Source organism: Netta rufina (genome assembly GCF_964035555.1).
Source record: "Netta rufina genome assembly, chromosome: 26".
NCBI classification, from domain to species: Eukaryota; Metazoa; Chordata; class Aves; order Anseriformes; family Anatidae; genus Netta; species Netta rufina.
Genome location: NC_140150.1, coordinates 395979 through 415041, shown reverse-complemented (window position 1 = coordinate 415041; position 19063 = coordinate 395979). Strand labels below are relative to the sequence as shown.

The 19063-nt window shown below is 46.5% G+C and overlaps 1 protein-coding gene across 1 annotated transcript; it reads right to left on the bottom strand.

Annotated features, from left to right (window-relative positions):
* Window positions 1-396: 396 nt before the first annotated feature.
* PTPN22 (protein tyrosine phosphatase non-receptor type 22) lies at window positions 397-18219 on the bottom strand (the record flags this gene model as incomplete). The annotated part of the gene is made up of 21 exons (XM_084302079.1): window positions 397-461; window positions 1299-1376; window positions 2102-2132; window positions 2781-2884; window positions 3199-3279; window positions 3683-3710; window positions 4246-4376; window positions 4524-4634; window positions 5520-6244; window positions 7093-7169; window positions 8439-8531; window positions 9108-9185; window positions 10055-10121; window positions 10598-10740; window positions 11151-11210; window positions 11298-11369; window positions 11845-11883; window positions 12288-12383; window positions 13274-13350; window positions 14168-14276; window positions 18133-18219. The coding sequence occupies 21 exons, from the start codon at window positions 18217-18219 to the stop codon at window positions 397-399; spliced, it is 2352 nt and encodes a 783-aa protein (XP_084158205.1).
* Between the last annotated feature and the right edge of the window lie 844 nt (window positions 18220-19063).

The window sequence follows — 19063 nt, the reverse complement described above, 5'->3', positions numbered from 1 at the left end:
CTGGGACCAAACTGGATGTCCCTCCATTCAACAGTCCTCACTGGAATCTGTTCCACTGCACAGTGTTTTGTTTCAGAAAGCTTAAATACATTATTTTGAAGTGAATAGGTTCCAAAACACAATAAAAACATCACTATTTAATATAAAATATCTATTCCCAGTTTTAATTTTCATTCTGTTATAAATTAACGGAAAGTGCCTCATTGCTCGTGTTTACCTGTTCTTCTTTACCCTAAAACTTCAGCTCATGAAGAATGTGCAAGTAGTGCCTCATCTGCAATACATCATGCAATACCTTTTGATGTATTTATTTTGATGGAAACCTTACTGGGATGAGCACTCAAGGCATATCAGAAGGTATTCACGAATCTGTAACACCAAATCTGTAAAATTTATCTAAATATTCCATGCCGGTGGTGGATTTCTTGGTCCTTTCGGTTTTGAAAATCGGCTTGCAAAGCCTGGAAAGAAATTGTGTATTGTTTTTTGTTTGTTTGTTTGTTTTAATAGTGCAAATTCAGTATGTTATAGATGTTGATCATGTAATTCCCTAAAATAATATGGTATTTGAAAATACTTGCAATTTCAGCTTTCCCAAAATTTAAGATACAGTCAACCTGAAGCAACAGCCTGTAGTTGTAAGTCAACAAAACTATACGAATACAGTCTATCATTGTACATATCCACACCTACTCCCACTACAACATGAATATCAAGAATATAACTAGATTTTATGCCTAGTCTGACAGAAGACTTCTCTAAAGTAAAAGAATTTAAAATGGAAAACTGTTTCTCCTCCACCATATTATACAACATTAGACAGCAGCCCAATGGAAATGGTACTGCTTTGTATTTGTCTTCTGCTGTCTCTGCTGCTACATGAAGGCTAAGGCTTCTCTCACACTGGGAAATATTTTTCAGAGCAGGTTTCGGGGTCTGTGTTTTCCACCCTACCTGTTCCTTAAACAGATCATGAATAAAGCCATAAATGTTTAAAAAGTAATAAGTGTTATTTATAATTTTGCAGTAAGATGGCAGCACAGTTTTGCACAAATCCAAAGATGTATTTCTTTTGCATGTTCTACAGATAGAATGTTAAATAACTGCTGCAATAACAGATGAAAAGTGTTTAGAAGTACAGACAGGATGCCGGTACATCAAATTATGTAGGCATGAAACAGTTTCATGCTATTTTGGGGTATCACTTCATTTGAGCGTTAACATGCAGCCTGGTACCTGCACTTAGACTTTCAAAAAACGGGTACCTCCTATTCCAAAATGCAAAGAGAAAAACATACCAAAATTAAGGAAAGAGCTCAGATGGTTTGACGGAGCAGATGCTGATGGTTTTGTCAGTGAAGATGGACTACAGATGCCTAGAAATACAAAATTATACTGACACAGTGACCATCGTAATTCCCTGAAAAACGAGGTTTCTACGCATCCATGGGAAAACACATACTTCCACACATACAACCACACTTGGCCCAGATGTTATTTCAGCATAAGATGAAGATAAGTACTTTCCACACTGCCAGAGCTTGAAAGCCACACAGTTTTAACGATATTATTTGCTCATAGCAGGGAGCGAATGTACTACTGCAATACAATCCACTGGGAAAATGTTGGCTCAGAAGTTCTTTAAACAGTTTTTAGCAGTCCTGTTTTCAAGATAAGCATTTAATTTTAGATCAAAGGAAACTTTATGAGAAACTCATTCTTTTTGCTCCACATAGGGCAGAATCCAGGATGGGGCTCAAGTTGATCATATTCCCCACAACATCTCTTTCCCCCATTTTGAAAGTATTTGTCCCACTGGTTTGAATGACCTGAAGAATCTGTAACTTGTATACACTGGAACTGCCCCTCAGGTAACCTAAGGGCACTGCAGCATCATTACTCTACTCCTAAAAACACTATTACTGTCCAGATCAGGTGGCACTCAACTAGCACATGCAGTTGTAAATGTTCTATGCCAAAGTAAGCAGATATACAGGGACTTTCACATTTGACAAGTTCGGGTGCTTGAAAAATTCCAGTTATATCTTTATATATTTGCTTAAAGCCATCAGGAAGATGCACATTAGTCTAAAAGACTTACTTTTTCTCACGTTTTTCAGTATTTTCAAACTCTGAAAAAAAAAAAAAGTAGCAGATTCTTGAAAAAAAAAAGTAGCAAGCAATTGTAGCAGCTACTATGATAAATGTATTTCACTAATAAATATACATAAATCACATCTCATGAAAAGCTTAGTGTCTAGCATCTGAGACAGAACTTCAGATTTCTGCCTTTCACATTGTCTCTGGCATTTTTCTAACTAACAGTAAAGCCCCCAGTTTTTATTATTCTTGCTGTTTTCCTCAAATGCTTTTCTGTTCAACCATACCATCACAAAGTACAATTGCTTATGAGCATAATTAACTAGAGCCATGGTGACGAACAGAGTCTGTCCTACATGGGAATTCAGACTCCACTCAAGCAAATTTTTCCAAGAGGAATTAGTACTTGGGTGAAGAGAATGCTGAGGCGTAAACATTCACACAGGCGTGACAGTGTTCCTACTGCACGCTAGTTCTGTCTACAGTTCTACAACAGAATATTTTTGATAGCCTTGTTTCTGTGCCCAAAATAGAAGAGAATGGTCTCAAAGCATGTTATTTTCTCAAGGTTAGCAGTAAGAAAGTAACAATAGCTATAGCCAGAATGATCTCTTCTCACCCTCTCCTTTTTCTCTAACAATTACGTGATTTTTTTAAATTATTTTTATTTATTTTTTTACCTTGCTTCTCCTAAAGCATTTCACAGGCTCTTTTGATGATGCTTCAGAAGCATTGCTCCTCAAACCCGGAGAATTAGTAGAGTTTCTTGGAGCAGGCTGTATACCTGGGAACATATATCAGAACATTTCCAGTGGTGATTAATGAATCCTCTTGCTTTTTTTCTAAGTGCTTTGTTGCTGCTTATTGTTTCCTCTAATGCAACAACTGCAGAAATTTCTAACAGGTTCCCTGGTTACATTTACTTCTTTTAGTAAAAAAGAACCTGACTTACTTAGTTACTTGCCTGCTGAACTCTCCTACATTTAAGTCCATTGGTAATATTATGAATAAGTTGGCCACTATCACCTCAGATATCTACAGGATTGGGTGTAAGTATAGAATCTCAGTTACGTGTTGAGAAAATAACTCGTCACTTACTTGCTGTATCAGCAAGAACAAACGACTCTGGGGTTCTTTCAGGAAGCGGGGGAGGAGAGTTAGAGCGATCCCGGTTTGTCTCTGAGAAAGCAAAGACAGAAGGTTTGGATAACTGCCTTTAAAAACATATATCTGTTCACCAAGAGGGCCACAGCTCTCTAACCTGCACATCTCCATTGTCTCAAAGGAAACAACACACAGTAAAAGGATGTGACAAACCTTAGCCTGAGGAGATAGCAGGGAAAATTATCATAAAGGTATCCATGTACAGAGTGGTGCAGTGGACGGTTAGGAAACATAAAACTACCAGTGCATTTGGTTGCAAAACTGTTTATGTAGTTGCAGAAGTATTTAGCAACACAAGATTTCTGTTGGACTGAGCAAAGATCTTAGAGACATTCATTAAATCTGGAAAAATTAAAGCAAGTTTGGTTAAAAGCAGACCTGATGTTAAAGAAAGTATATCTCAACATCAAACCTTTACCTGATCGTGAGCTCCGAAGCTTCATACTCTGGAAACAAAAAAAAACAAGGAAAGTATTTGAAATTCCACATAACTAAATGTGGTTGTCTTGCACTCAAGGAAGCCTTAGAGGATGAGGAAATGATGTTACATGCAAACACCCTCCCCCACACACCTCCATGCTCATGTAATGGAAAACAGACTTACACCTTATTGTTTCACTTTACAAAGCCGTAAGTCACCTATGGGATGATCAAAAGATGCCTAACTTTTGTTTTGCTCCTGTCTGTCCCACAGGGTGTTGTGAACCTCAGTGGACCACTAACTTCCCGTCTTCATTATCTTTCTTTAAAATAGGGATGATATTTGTACTACCTTGTATGGGATTTAGCAAAAAAGAAATAAAGTTTGGAGCAAACTAACTAATGTTTATAAGGAGGAACCTTACTGAGACCATATCTTCCTTCCAGTCCTGGACCCTGAAATAATTTATGGAGAAAATAGACAACTAGGGTCTTTCTCACAGATAGGAACATGATAAGGAAATTAGTAGGATGAGAAGAGATAAGAAGTCCCTTATTTACCTTACATGGTCTCAGTCTCACAGTGTCGTTAAACACATCTGAGTGAGACTCACCACTCCACTCCAAAGAGGTTCCAATATTTTTATTTCCGGCTGGAAGCTGAAAATCAGAAGTGGCTAGGGGAAATTCTCCTAGAAACAATTAAGCACAAGAGAGGTCATTTCTCATCCCAGGCAGCCAGAGCAAAGGCACTGCCATGTGCTGTGATCCCACAGAAAGGTGAGAAGGGTGGGGTCCTCGCAGCAGGTGTCAGTCACTGCTCTGTTAAATGCACTTACCTGATTCACTAGCCACAATGAAGGACTCCGGGGTTCGCTCAGGCAGGGGTGGAGGATCATCATCATCTGGCAGGGGCAGGATGTCTAACTGAGGAGATGTGGTCAGGTTACCTGCATGGCACAATACAACAGGAGAACTACAGACCTCTGCAAAGACACTGAGAACCGACTGCTCCAACCCAGCTGCACACCAGAGATTATGGTAAACATAAGTAAACTGTACCTAAAATCCAGCCAGTCCTCAGCACCAACTGCTGCTGGGTACATGCCCCAGGCACACACTCCCAGCAGCATTAACAAGAACCCCCTATTGCACAGGGGAAGATTACCCGCGTACCCCAGCACACAGACAATCCCTCAGCTGGTCGTATCACTGCTGCTTGGCTTGTACTGCATCTCCTGTGACATTCCCAAAGTCTGTAGCATCTAGGTAACCAGAACATTCATGACACCGCATCCTGATGGGCCTGAGCAGGACAGAGCTGAGCAGTGCCAAAGGTGCAGACAGCAAAGTGTCTGACCAGACCAGACCCAAACTGGGAAGGTGATTTTAAGGTGACAGATCTAGGCAGACACTAACACTGAAGTTGTGGTTCTCTCAGTCTCGAGGGGATGCCAACATCCCCCTGCATGGCTCTTGTCAGAAAGGAGTGGTTTTTGGCCTTGGTTCCTCAAAGAAAACCACTTCTGGGAGCTTTCTGCTCAGATTGCCCTGCTCTAAGAATTGGTTAGCATCGGTCCTTGCCTCTCCATGAGAGCTGTACCAAGGTGACACAGCAGTATAACGTGAACCCCAGAATCCTGCTGTTCTAAAAGCATCATCTGTTTTTATGGGAAATATGTAAGGTGGGATGAAACTGCGTGAGGCCCTCCCCAGCTGGTCCCCAGCAGGTGGCTGAAGGGCAGCCAGGGCCCTGCTGGATGCCAAAGGACTGCGCTCGCCACCCCTGCCAGCTCCCGACGCCCGCAGGAGCCAGCAGCTCCAGCAGCACTCACTCAGCGGGGACGTCCTCCCGGCACTGGGGTGGTGAATGTGGGGGGATGCAGGCCTGGGTGGTGGGGAGCTGGCCACCATGCAAGGAGGGCCTTGTGTGTCCTGCCCCGCTGCCAGCACTGGGGATGGCGGGTCCTCTGGGGAGAGCGAAGAGAAGTAGGGGTCCTCCGCCGAGCAGAAGAAATGGTAAGGACATCGCCCACAGTTCCTGTGGCCTGGGGGGGCTTCCGCTACTCGGCTTGAGTGGTTCAGCTCAACAGGGGAATATCTGTCCTGCTGCTTCTCCTGGAAGCTTGAGTAAGAGGCATTTGGTGACTGAGAACTGGAAATGGGCTCCACATCGCCTCCATCGCAAGCCCAGGTTTCTCCCTGCTGCTCCAGCACAAAGGGGGTCGATGTGGTCCGTGTCAGAGGTGCTTTGCCATGAGCCCCTTTCTTGCCTGCTCTCTGCGGCTCCAGGTCCACAAGCAGCTGCCCAGACGACCTGCTGCTGAACTCCAAACTGTGGTGTTTCTGGAGAGCTTCCCTTGTGCCCCACATCTCGGCAGCAGCTGCATTCCTGCTGTTGCTGAAGTTCAGAGTGCCAAAGGAGATGGCTGGTCTGATGGGAGGGACTCTACCCCCAGAGCTGCCGTGCTCTCCCTTGGCAGACAAGGACGCCAGCGATGCTTCGTTTTGTACCACTGGAGAAAAATGTTGATGCACATTCTGGTCCTCTTGCCCTGAGCTGCAATAAAGCACAGCAGCGTGAAGTCAGAGACATCAAGTGCTCAGGAATCTCAGTTAGCCTACTAACAAGGTCCCACAACATTGTCCCTAAGAGCAGGTACATTCCCCAGGATCACAGAGCCTGGTTTATTCTCAAGCAATGAACATGGTAAAGGACTATACACCCTGGTGCCCTATTTGGACACCATTAGATGGTGAACGGAGGAAGCCCCTTTACACAGGTAAATGGCTCAGTGCAGACTATCTTCAAAAATAAAATTATTTACAGAAAGTGCACACATGAAAACCAAAACACGTCCACAGAAGGATCTCACCACCCTTTGAAGCTGCCTGTAGTCTGGAAGCTGGGCTCCTCAGGCTCCCCACAGCTAGGCAGGAGGCTCTTGTGTGGCAAATGCAGGGGAAGGATGGGCACCCGCTAGGAACACCCTGCAGGGTGCATGGCTCCAGGTAGAGCACAGAGATGAACCAGCACGGGGGTGTTTCATCTCCACATTCATTAGCCTTTTTTTTTTATGCTGCCCTGGATGTGTTTTAAGTTTGTATATGAAACACTCTAAGTACAACTTGAAACAGACAGAAGGGCAAAAGAGAGGGACAGGTATTGGCATGCAGGGAAGAGGTTAAGATTCAGTCTCAGAGACACATCAGTAAGAAGAGCAGGAATTACATTAGGGACAAATGAGAGAGAAAAAGTGGGACTCAAGGGAGGCTGCAGAGATTGCTGACAATTGAAATGCCAGCTTTAAACAGAACTGTGTCACAAAATACACATTTCATGTATTCCTGAAATAACATGGGTGATTGAAAATACTAGCCTACGGGATACTTGTGCTGTGACCTTACCAGGTTAGTAAACTCAGAGTACAAATATCTTCAACTGAAGGCAGAAGTGGCTTGGGTACAGGATGCCTGGTTTGAATCTAGTGAAAGAAAAGGTCAGTAAACAACAGAGTAAGGAAGAAGAATGCAAAGAACACAAACATGCTATTTCAGGAGATGGAATTCCTGACAACTACTTTTAATTATTAATGGAGTTTGGGAATGACAAACACCAACTTGAAAACACCAGTTTGGAGCTGAAAACTGAGGATAGGTCCTCCTGAACTGCTCTTTCTGTTCACACCTTTCTGAAATAAGATTACTAAGGGCCAAATGAGAGTCCAGCCGTGCCAAACATCTGCAAAACAGCCTAAGAGAGCTCTGACTTCAGGACCCCGCTCAGACATTCAGCATGGCTGTGCAGTCACTGGTTTCATTTGTGACACTTTGGTGCACGACCATCCCCCATGCTCTGCGAGGTGCTTTCAAAGGGCAGTGAGGTTTAGCAAGGGGTTGGCCAGGAGCTACAAAACCACATCCGGATTTGAACCGTTTTCTGCATTTTGTGTCATTCTAGTCTTGCATCTCCTTTGCTTACAAACTATCCACAACACATACAGAAGGCACTTTCCAGCTATTTTCTCACTGATCTCTAGTGAGTACTATGGCAAAACTGAGGCAGAGTCCCACTGCAGGATCCACAACTGTGGATGTTTCAGATGTTCCTGTTAATGTAACTGTATACCAGGAACATGTTGTTCTTCCTCAAAGGTGTGTGAGATTTGAAAGACTTTGACATGGGTTTTTACAAGATGTTTTAGCCCACTCTCCCCCACAGACAGTCTGTGATGCTAATTATCTCACTCTGTTGCTTGCAAGCACTCCGTGAAATCAAGTTTCATGAGCACATCCACGTGAAAATCAGCCACTGCTGGAGAAGGTTGAAAATATTCCATTCACTCATTACATTAATGATGGTTTTGAGACAGAAGAAAGTTTAGCTCTCACTTGAGGCCAACTCTTGTGGTAAGTGTTGTGTGATCAAGGAAACAGATGGATTCTCATGGTTAACTTGAAAAGAGTCTCAGTTCGGGCTGGGGCCCTGTCTCTGTAACTTTAATACACTTCCTTGCAGAGTATATAGAAATGAATTAATGCATTTGTATAAATGAAATAGCAGGAAAGATACTTAGGGCCACACAAGCACCTCCACAAATTGGAGGCTTCTGTTACAATGCAATTATGAATAAATAGGGCAAAAAGGTGATTCATTCCAGGTCTACAGAGGAAACCTCTGCAGTAGGAATCTAGGTTAGAGCTGGCGTGCCTGAGCCTGCAAGAGGCAGTATGTTTGTCCTGGTGACCTTTACCTGTGAAGCAGCAGAATCTTCCTGGGCATCAAGTGCTTTAATCTGCCTTTTGAAGAGTTCAATAACAGCATCATAGACCAGCTTGTACTGCTCCTGCATCACGGAGAAATAAAACAGACATGAGAGCCAGCACTCACACTGCTTGTAAATGGCCATCTATTACGCAAATCAAACATCAGCCCCCTTATAGAAGCTGCGACTTTGCGGTCTGTTGGTAGGACAAGTTATCAGAAGTAGAAGCTGTAGTTTCCAAAGGGTTGAGACTGAAGTATTTGTTTTGTTGTCAGCTACACAAACAACACTGTTCTGCACTAAGCTTCCTCTTCATTCTGTCTCAGCCGAGAGGAGTTCTTGCTTTATTTCCTGGATAGACACTTGTTTCACAGCATGAGCATTCAATAAACGAGTCTGCAAGCACTAAGCTATTCCAGCTGTCTACAAGGAAATAGTCAGAAATTAATTTCTGCAAAATGATTCTTCTGCTCAGAAAAGGGACCTTACAGAACATTTACACGCCTAGTTCCCAGCAGTGCAACCATTTTTTTCTTCCTTACTGCAAGCCCTCCTGAGGAACTGTTGAGGTTTCAGTACTGAGTTAACAGTACCGAACGTTAAGAAGTATTAACAGAAATATTAACAATGCCAGTTGTTAAAATTTCCTGAGCGTACCTTGGTCTGCACTATTGAAGGCCTTTGTGTGCGCATCTCCTGGATCAGACTAAAAATACTGAAGTTCACTGGAACAATCTTGCAAGAAATGGAAGAGATGAAAAATTAAAGGCAGGTTATTCCAAGGAGCTTCCACGTTGTGGTGCAGTTTAGAAGAGTGTCCCAGATTCAGACCTGCTACTGCAAGAGTCTTTAACAAAGGACCTGCTTATCAAGCCACCTTTAAGAACTGTCTTGCCTCCTCCCTCCTGCCTTGCACTCCAAGAAAATACCCTTTTTTATAACATTGGTAACAGCTTGGAATATCATGAAGGACAAGATACTGATTTGATGGATCAGGGGATTTAGGATTACTGTGATAAAGGAAATAACCACTTTACAGAATCTCAGCAATCTGGCACAAGGCCAGGGATTACTTACTGTTAAAGCATACAAACATACATTTTTAATGAAGAGTCAGAAGAAAGCAAGGTGTTAACTTGAAAACCCTGGATTTCTGATACTAAAGTGTGGAGAGACAAATATAGGCAGTAACGTTGTATTGAAGACAGAAGGCCAGCACCAGGGTTAGCCCAGTGATCTTAAGACCAAGACAGGGAGGAGAGAGAGCAGGGAGGTCTTCAGCCTGTTTGCACAGCCCAGGCTGCATCAGGGCTATTTACACCGGGATGCAGAGGGAGGGAGTGCAGCACCAACAGCAGGCAGCACACGGGTGGTGCAGAGCCTGAGCAGAGGAGCAACATGAACAGGCTGTCAGGTATCAGCAGTTTGGCCAGTTGGGCTACAGGGAGTTTTCATTCACAGTTATTATCTGAAATACACCTGCGCGCAGTCAGAGAGAGGTAGAGCTGGGAGGAAGGGGAGGAAGAAGGTGAGGGAGAGAGTCAGGGAATCGCACTGTGCTACACACACGCCGTTTGAGCATGCGCGGTGGGACTGACACCTACTCCGTCCTTCAGCAGCTTCTGGGTGTAGTCGATTGCACAGATGACTCCTGTTCTCCCACAGCCAGCACTGCAATGAGAGTCACAGCAGGGTTGCTAGTAGAGGGTAGCGGTGGGCACGCTGCATTCTCCAGCAAGAATATTTCAAAAACCCCACAGCCTTGCATCCCACACCTTGGACAGTGCAGGCTCACACAATGGCCCTCCCGCTCCTGGTGGCAGCTCCACCTGGCTGCACATAAACTTCCACCTGACAACAGCTCTGCTGCAGGCAAGAGGGCACAACTCCTCGGCCTCCCACATCCTCCTCCTGTGGTGACCAGGAGTGCACAGTGTTCTTGGTCTCAGCTGTAGCTGCTATCACTGGCCTGCTGTCACCTATCTCCTCTCCTGCTCTCCAGCCATACCAGTGGCTCAGAGGACACGTTTGTCCTTAGGACTTCCTAGGAGAGGATGGAGACTCCAGTCCTGCACGGGCTGTGCCACCCACCCCCACGGGCACTCAGCAAGCAGGAAGGCAGGGAGGAGCCGGGAGCGCTCACCTACCTGCAGTGGATGCAGATGGGAATGCTGTCGTCTGGCTGGTAGCAGCGAACCTCACAGATGAGCTCCAGAATGGGGTTGATGGAAGAGGGAACATCATGGTCTGGCCAGTTTTGATAGTGGAATTGGTGGATGGTGCGGATTTCCTGCAAGAGGAGAAAAGTGCTGACAGGAGACCGAATTAACTGTCAGCGCAGCAAGAGCAAGCTGATGTGCCACAGCCATCTCTAATTCCTGCTGTGCTGGCAGGCAAAGGCTGCAGGTTAGTGCTGCGCTTTGTGGCTGTTCATGCTGCAAAGGACACCTGGCCACTTTATGATGTGCTTGATATTACCAGTTAACCTCGCTTACCCAGAATCTAATTAGCCACAACTAATAAACAGCTTCAGAAACTGAACTTTAATTATTTTTTTACTTTCTTAATTCCTTCAGCTGCTTCTGAATCCAAAATAGCATTCTGAGGAGTGTAAAATTTTCTCCAAAATGCACCATATTTTAATATTGATATAACAAACCTAACCAAGATTCTTTTCCTGCCTCTGCCTTTCCTACTTACTTCATTCAGGGTCACTTTTAGAGTCCTGATCACATATTCATTTTTCTTTTCTTCAGCTTCCTGCAGAACAATAAATTAGGGTCATGCTTTCTGCAGATGACAAGTTTCCAGTGCACGTGATGAGGTGCTAATGGCAGCTATACTCACACAGGCAATGGAGAAGGGCCCACACCGCAGGGAGGACTCACCCAGGTCTGCCCAGTACCGCTCACATTTTTTCTGTTGCAAGAAGCAGATGTCGGGTTATTTCCTGCTGCCTGCCTGCAGCATCTCCTGTCTTTGCCCAGAAAATCTCATGCCAGGAGGCCCGGCTCTTGCTGCTGACCAGTCTCTACCCTTCCCTTCCCTCGAGTCATCGGGACAGGACTGGGGCCATGATGCTCTCACCCACAAGCTGACCCGTGCTTGTTCCCAGCTGCCAGCACCACGTCTCTGGGTGCAGCTTCGCACTGGGCTTTATGGCAAGGGGGGGGGGGACGACGGGTGCTGGGGTGTTTGTGTCTGGCTTGTTCTCCCCTGCCAAAGAGGCCAGTTCCGCTACCAGAAATGGATTAAGAATTTGCTGCAGGAGACTCAAGAAACAGTCTGTATCAAATGGAAACTCACTGGCCCTAACGAGATTTTATAAAAATCTGCATCTCTCTGCCCTGTCCTGTCACTGTCATAGCAGGGCGATCTCTGCTATGTTACTCACCTTTCCCATTTCAAACTCCATACAAGCCATGATCACGATCTGCAAAAAAACAAGGTTCACTAGAAAAGCCTGGAGGCAAGATTCTGTTCCAGGAAGAAAAATCAAACTGATCATTTCGTGATACTTATCAGCAATGAGGAAGTTACTTGGACTGTCTTCCCCAAAGTCCCACAGAATTATGCAAATCAAGCCCAGGACATCACCCACAGCCCAGCTGCGAGGACCTTCCCCCTTGGAGCCCAAAAGCAGAGTCACAAGCAGCGGTCTCAGCGTGTGTGAGGGAAAGGCTCACAGGAAGGATGCAGGTCACACAGAAATCTGAGTACCACCCAGATACTACCGCTGCCTCTTTAGCCACAACGGAGTCCTAGCTGGTTTTACAGACAGCTTTTATTTACTAAAACAAAACAAGCAACAACAAGATGTACAAATCTGCACCTTACCAGGACTTCATACTCCCAGATCATCCTCCAGAAGTCAATGACAGTAGTGGAGAGAGGACCCTGGGTTGCAATGTATGCTCTTGGCCCATAGACGCCCTAAAACAGCATTCAGATCAGATATGAAGTCATTTTTGCATAGTTCCCCAAAGGAAATAAAAATCATCCCTCTTTCTGAATACTACTTCTACCCAATGAGCCCAATAAGGACTTAGGAGGGCTTTTATGTAGTCAAATTTTAGGCACCTGAATTAAATTTAGTAACTAGAAACCAAGGTGTGAAAACTTCTCAAAGGCAAAGCCAAGGCCAGGGAACTGGGCTTGGGGCGAGATCTGCTCCCGGGGCCCCCCGTGCCTCGCAGTGCGTTCGGGAGAGCCTATAGGTACTGCCCGACAGCAGAGTGCAGCCTGGCGCTCCTGTGGCCGCTGGCCAGAGAACCGTGATCCCCTGTGAAGGTCTGTCCACCTGCGGACACGCTGCACAGAGCCCTCACAGCAGTGGAGAACGAAGGAAACCTTCCATCTATCAGAGAAGGGCTCTGGGCGCAGCGAGTCCCAGCTCCATGGAGCTCCTGAAGGGCCGCTGAGCCCGCAGTGACCTGCCCTGCTGCTCGCCGCTGCAGCGCGTCTCAGCGGTGCTGCCGTGCAGGGCTTCCTGCCCGCCTGCTGGTTTCAGGCTCTGGCCACGGGCAATTTTGCACCATCGCCCAGCAGAGGCAGGAAGCGGGGGCTGCAAGCCACAAACTGTTCCACCCCCAGTCCCGGCACACGCGTGACCCCTGCCCTGCCGGCTGGTGCCTCTGTACTGCAAGAGGGGTTCTGAGGGGCTTGCTGACGGCGGGCGGCTTCTGTAGCTCAGCTGTCCTCATGCCCAGCACAGAAACTGCCGCAGGCACAGGGCCTGCTCCTCCTGGCACAAGTCAACCAGGCAGCTCTAGCAGCTGCTGCAAACACCATTGCACTGCAAAAGACAATGAAGGAAGCAATACCTTGATGAAGTTGGCATTGATGTAATGAGAATCTGCATCCGATGTGATCAGGGACAGCTCCACTCTGCTGTGGTCAACTGCAGGCACAAAAGCAGGAGAAGCAGCAGCAACAGTTAGTGTTAATCCCTCTTGACAGTTGGGCCCCTCAGGCTGCAGCATGAGGTGCCTTGGGGGAGCACACGCATCAGAGAGCTCTTCTCCAGAGCCGACAAGCGGCTGTGCAAGCAGCCAGAGCCTCCTCCAGCACTGGCAAAAGCCCTGCGCAGAGCTGCCACTGCCTGCATGCATGCAGCAGAGCAGCACGCTCTCTTTCAGAGCTGGCAAGAGCTGCAGCTGCTGCCAATACCACGGGGCAAGACTGTCCTTTAGTACAGAGCAAGCCAAACCTAGAATTGCCCTGCACTTGGTCTTACTGAGATCTGTGGGGATAGGTTTCTTTTCAAGCTAGAATGGATGGAAGGGACAGTCTGCTCTGACCCCAGGACAGAATTTGCTTTGGCGCTTCCAGCACCAAGCAATGACAAACCACAGCAGTTCCTGCCTCTGGCCTGCTTTGTACACCATGGAGATGTCCTTGTCCAAAGCCATCCTCTGCAAGGTCTTGGTTGCAATGCTACCCAGAAAGCTTGAAAGGATTATCAGTAGAGGATGTGTTTCCTACTGAACTGACATTCTTCTTTCTCTAGGAAATACATGCCAAAGTGTTCCAGAGCATGCTTTGGAACAGTCAGAAACAAAGCCTTAAATTTGAGCAGCTGAATTCAAGGCCAGGAGACAGCCAGTGACATGTTCACAAGCAAGCAGCCATGCGGGCAGATACTGGAGGAAGAGGGCAAAGTCAAGCTAGCAAAAAAAAGAAAGGCTGAATAGCAACATTTGCCATTTCCAACCTACAGGGTAAGATGTCTTTGTATCTGTTCTTCTTGATGTTCTCTGGGTGCTCAGATGCTGCTGTAGGGTAGATTTTATCCGATCTGTATTTTGTTGACTGCCTTTTCAGCTTCTGTGATAGAAGAATGGAACAAGTTACAGCAGATGTGCTACATACAACACGCTACTAGAGAGCATGTGTGAAGGTCTCTAGGGGTCAGGCTCACCACCACAAAGTAAGATCTGCACCATTAATTCTTTCCTGAGTGGCTTTTCTCAGGGTACTCAAAGCAAGAATAGAGACAGAAGCCACCGAAGAGCTTCAGCACAGACTTCTGAAGAATGGAAAGTGTGTGCTGAGGCAGTGCCCACAAGAGGCTCAGGCATGTAGGCTTCTGAAGAGAGATGATGCATTTATATAGCACATAAAGCATCACGCTCGGCAGCAGGTGAGACACGGGAATCTTTCTCAGTATAAATGGCACCCAGATAAGAGGATTAACAATATTAAACTACCTCTAATAAATGACATCAGAAGGGACAGATAAATTAATTGATTTTTCTCACTTTTCTAAAGATGCTCCTATCTGTGGCTGCAAACAGGAATGCTCCAATAAAAGGGGCACGAGAAATCAGAGCACAGTAATATATATGCTGATGAGAAAGAAAGGAGGAGGAGTCCTAGGAGAGGCCCACAGAAATACAATCTCTAGTCTCTTTCATTTCCAGGGTAAAGCTGCTGCACTCCTGGAGTGTTCAAGCATATTTTTCCTTGTAAAGTGTAGAATTTTATTTCATTGACATCAGCCCCAAGTAACAAACACTGTGAACAACCATTGGCTTTGAAAGCACCATTCCTGCTGTATTCTTTCTTTCATAATTTATTGTCTATCTGGCCACTTTTCTTACCAACAAGGGGTGGTTTTGATTTAAAACAAAAGGCTATTTCTCTAATTAGTATCTCTGTGGTCAGACACTCCAGAGGGCAAGTCTCTCACTTTCCACCACCCTGGAGCCATGCCACTACAGACCTTCTCTCAGACATTGTAGTTGCAGTCCAGAAAACTGGGCTAACGAAGGAAAACCCTCAGCACCCCACGCCTTTACAAAGGAAAGCTCTACAGGGGTGAGAAGCAGAGGGAAGGGACCATTGGCACACCTGAGCTGCAAGGTGATGGAACGTCTTGTGCCTTGCACGTATTTCGTGGTCACCCACGTGAATTTTAACAGGAAGTGGAAACAGTGGTTCAGCTGCTCTGCCCAGACAGCAGAGGAAAAACACGCTGGTCTCAGGGTTGCTGAGCCAAAATAGCTCAGTGGTCAAATGGATTGGTGCTGTGGAGATGGCCGTGCCCTGCTGATGGTGCAGGCAGCACCGTCTCAGGGCGTTGGAGGCAGTGAGCTCTAACACGGCAGCACATGAGGAGTGGTGGGAGTTCAGGGCACTGATTTTTGGGTGCTCAGCATACACCGCCTCAGGGGTCAGCCTGCCAGCAACCTTTGCACTGGGGCTCACACACGCTTGTATTCCAGTTTTCCCAAAAGCTCCCACCCTGTTTTGGGGATCCTGTCCCCTGTCCTTAATGCCAGACACAGTAAGCAGCTGTGGGAGAGTTGCAGAGCTCCTTGCCTGCTCTGGATGAGCGACCACCAGGACGTGACACCTGGCAGTGCCCACGTGCATGAAGCTGCAGAACAATGATATTTGCCGTAAGGCCGTGTCAGGCGATGAAGGGCTGCATGGCTCTGCTTGTTTGATCAAGCCATGCTGCCCCTGCGCGATACTGCAGACGAGAGGTATAAACAGCAACACGCATCTCATTTCCACGGTATTTCTGTGCACAGAAATATAGGTTCAGTTCTAAGCCAGTCACTGGTTTTTAGTATTAAACTGGAGTTTTTAAAAGGTCAGAATGAGTAAGGAAGAAGGCACAGGAGGCCTTGGACAGTCCACATGTCCAGTCTTTATTAATCGAGAACACGGGGCATGTACTGTGTGGCAGAAGGTGTGGGAGCTGGCAAGCAGCAGGATGCTTTTTGCAGACTGCACATCCCTGCAACCTGCTGGTTCCTCAGGTGTTTGTTTGCATCCTCCCTCTCCTCATTCAAGTGCCACCCCATCTTCAGGGGCAGGCTTCAAATTGAAGGAGCTGGAATCACTCAGCACTGGGGCCAGTCCTCTCATAGCTACAGCTCTGAATCTCCTTACTCCTGCCCCTGCATAAACTGATATAAAAATGATTGGGAAATGACTATATATGACAAAGCAAGTGAGAGCAGCATGGATCAAACTCTGGCTGTGAGACTGCATGAACAGAAAAAGGAGACTCAAACAAAAAAAAAAAAACTCTGTCATTTACAGTAACACCACCACAGTTTGCATGTGCATGTTCTTGTTCACACAACGAGAGAGGAAACAGTAGGGTGGAGAAATAACATTGAGCATTTTGACCAAGCCTGGGAACACGAGCCGTCTCAGTTGTCTGTTAAGGCATTTGCACTTCCAAAAGCGGCCTGTAGCTCAGGCCGTTTGGGGAAGATTTCTTCCCAGGCCTAGAGGAAACGTTGCCCTGACCACTTCTACAAGTTGTTCTTGTCAGAAAATTAGCTGTACACTTGGCTGCTGGAACTAGCACGTGGACCCAGGCTCACCACCCCTGCTGCCTCACATGGCACAGAACAGCCCCAGCCCCAGTAAGGGGGAAATTCAGCAGCTTGTGACAGCACTTTGTTCCATGGAACAACAGACTGTTACTGCAGGCTCAGATTAATCACTTCCCTCTGACCCAGACACCTGGAAGTCGAGTGCTAAGCTTTTCCCAAGCATTTGAAGTGCAAATCTTCACTGGTGTGGCAGAGCAGGGCTGGATCTCATGGGGACTGCCGAGTAACCCCCGCCTTCCCCAGGGCTCGCTGCCTGATGCAGCCCCTGTCTGGTGGGGTGGCTGGGTGGCAGTGCTTATTCTGGTGTTTGAGACATCTCAGATTTACCTTTCCCTGTGTATTCGGAAGCTGATCAATGCCAGAGAGGCTGCTAGAACAGCCTTCCTCCAGCTAATACATCAGTAGCTGTCACCAGCTATCAGGTCTTTCTGGGAGGCTGTGGATTGCCATCTAAGCTGCACCTCTGCCACTTAAACAAATCGAAAGTTGGCAGAGGCTTTACAGATTGGGGCACTGCACAGACCTCCACCAGACACTGCAGAACACTGGGGAAGGTGGGAGCCATCAGCAATTTTTGCTAGTTTTGCCTTTCAGAAAGAAGAAATTTATCTCCTGGAAGAGCCAGGAGCACCGACAGCCAGAGGAGCACAGGCACTCCTTCCAAGTGGCTGCTGGAGCCCTTCCACATAACCCGGCACAGCGCTGGAGGCTGCAGAAGCAGCCGACGCAGCTGCTCAGGTCACTGCCTCCCTCACGCCTTGGCCAAGGTGCCAGATGTCCACGGGACTCAGAACTACCTCAGGCCCTCAGGTCATTTATCTGGACACCTGTTCCTTACTCTGCAGGGTGGCATAGGGGATAGGATGGGTGGTTTCTAGTGACATAAGAAGAGAAACAAAATATCTTAGGCAGCACATCGAGATTCCCAACAGGAACACACACCTCACGGATGTAACCTGTGGCAATGGCAGAAGAGGCAGCAAGCAGCTCTGTCTCTGTGTTCCCTACTATGCCCCCGTTTAGTACCAGGGCAAAGTGAAACCATATCTTAACAAATGTATTTGCTAAGGAGAAAACAGGAAGCACTTGGTTAATTATTTAAAAAAAAAAAAAAAGTTTTACTTTGAATGCAAACCATTAAATCACTCTTCTACCTTTACGCCTTTTTATTTTCACTCTAGTTAGCTCCTGCATCTCTTTCTGCTGCAAAATTTATAGAAAATCTAATAATCACATGCAAATTATGTCCCTGTTTGGGGAGAGGCAACCAAGCAGTTCCCTTTAAAATCAATTGAAACACAGAACTCTGCCTTAAGCAAACTTACCAAAAACTCCTCTACAAATGCTTCTTGGTCGAGCTTCTTGCTTTGGGTCCTTTCCAGATTTTGCAGCAGAATTTCCCTTTGGTCCATGTTGCAAGAGAGAGCGAGACTGGCCTGCCGAACCCGGGAACGGACATGTCAAGTGCATGTCATAGCGGAAAGCACCAGCCCGGAGAGCTCTCACTGCAGGCTGTGGTTTACTGACTTCATCACAAGTCTTAAAGGAAATTAGTACGTAACAGATATCGTGGCCAAATAACAAAACAAAACACACAGCCCTGGGCCTTAGCACCTCCTTTTAAAACCACACATGCTCCACGTGTGCCTCATGGAGAGGCTGAGCCCTGGAGTCAGAGCCTCTGTGCGCACTGTGTGTCAGAGAGGGTCGGAAGTCAGAGACTGGTGCCCGGTACCCTGACACCCGACCCCTCAGGCTGATGAGAATCCCCTGGAGTCTCACGAGCAGCCAACGGGATCAGATCATCTTTGCCAAGATAGTTGTCCAAGGTGTAGCATGCTCCAGGTCACAAGCCTTCCTCGTCCTGCATTGGTGCAAATGGACAGTTTTCCTCATGCCCAGGCTGTAGCCTGCTTTTCTGGGATCGGCTCAGCTGCAGAATATCGATCCAGGATCGTCTAATCATTTTTACAAAAGATTTAAATAAAGCTGCTTTACAGCTGTGTGAGTAAAACATCAGACTTTGTAAAACTGCCTAAATTTGGCATAAGAAAAATAGCGTCAAATTTATCTTTCTGGTCCTTTTGCATTAGCAGCCAGAAGTGAAACACTGCTTGCTTGCTCCATGAAGCCCAACGGCACTGGAACATGCTTACACATTCCCTCTTGTCACCTGGATTCAGACAATAACTGTCAGGTACGCAGAGCAAAGACATCAGGAACCAGGAAGCAAAACGGACAGATTCAGATGGAAAA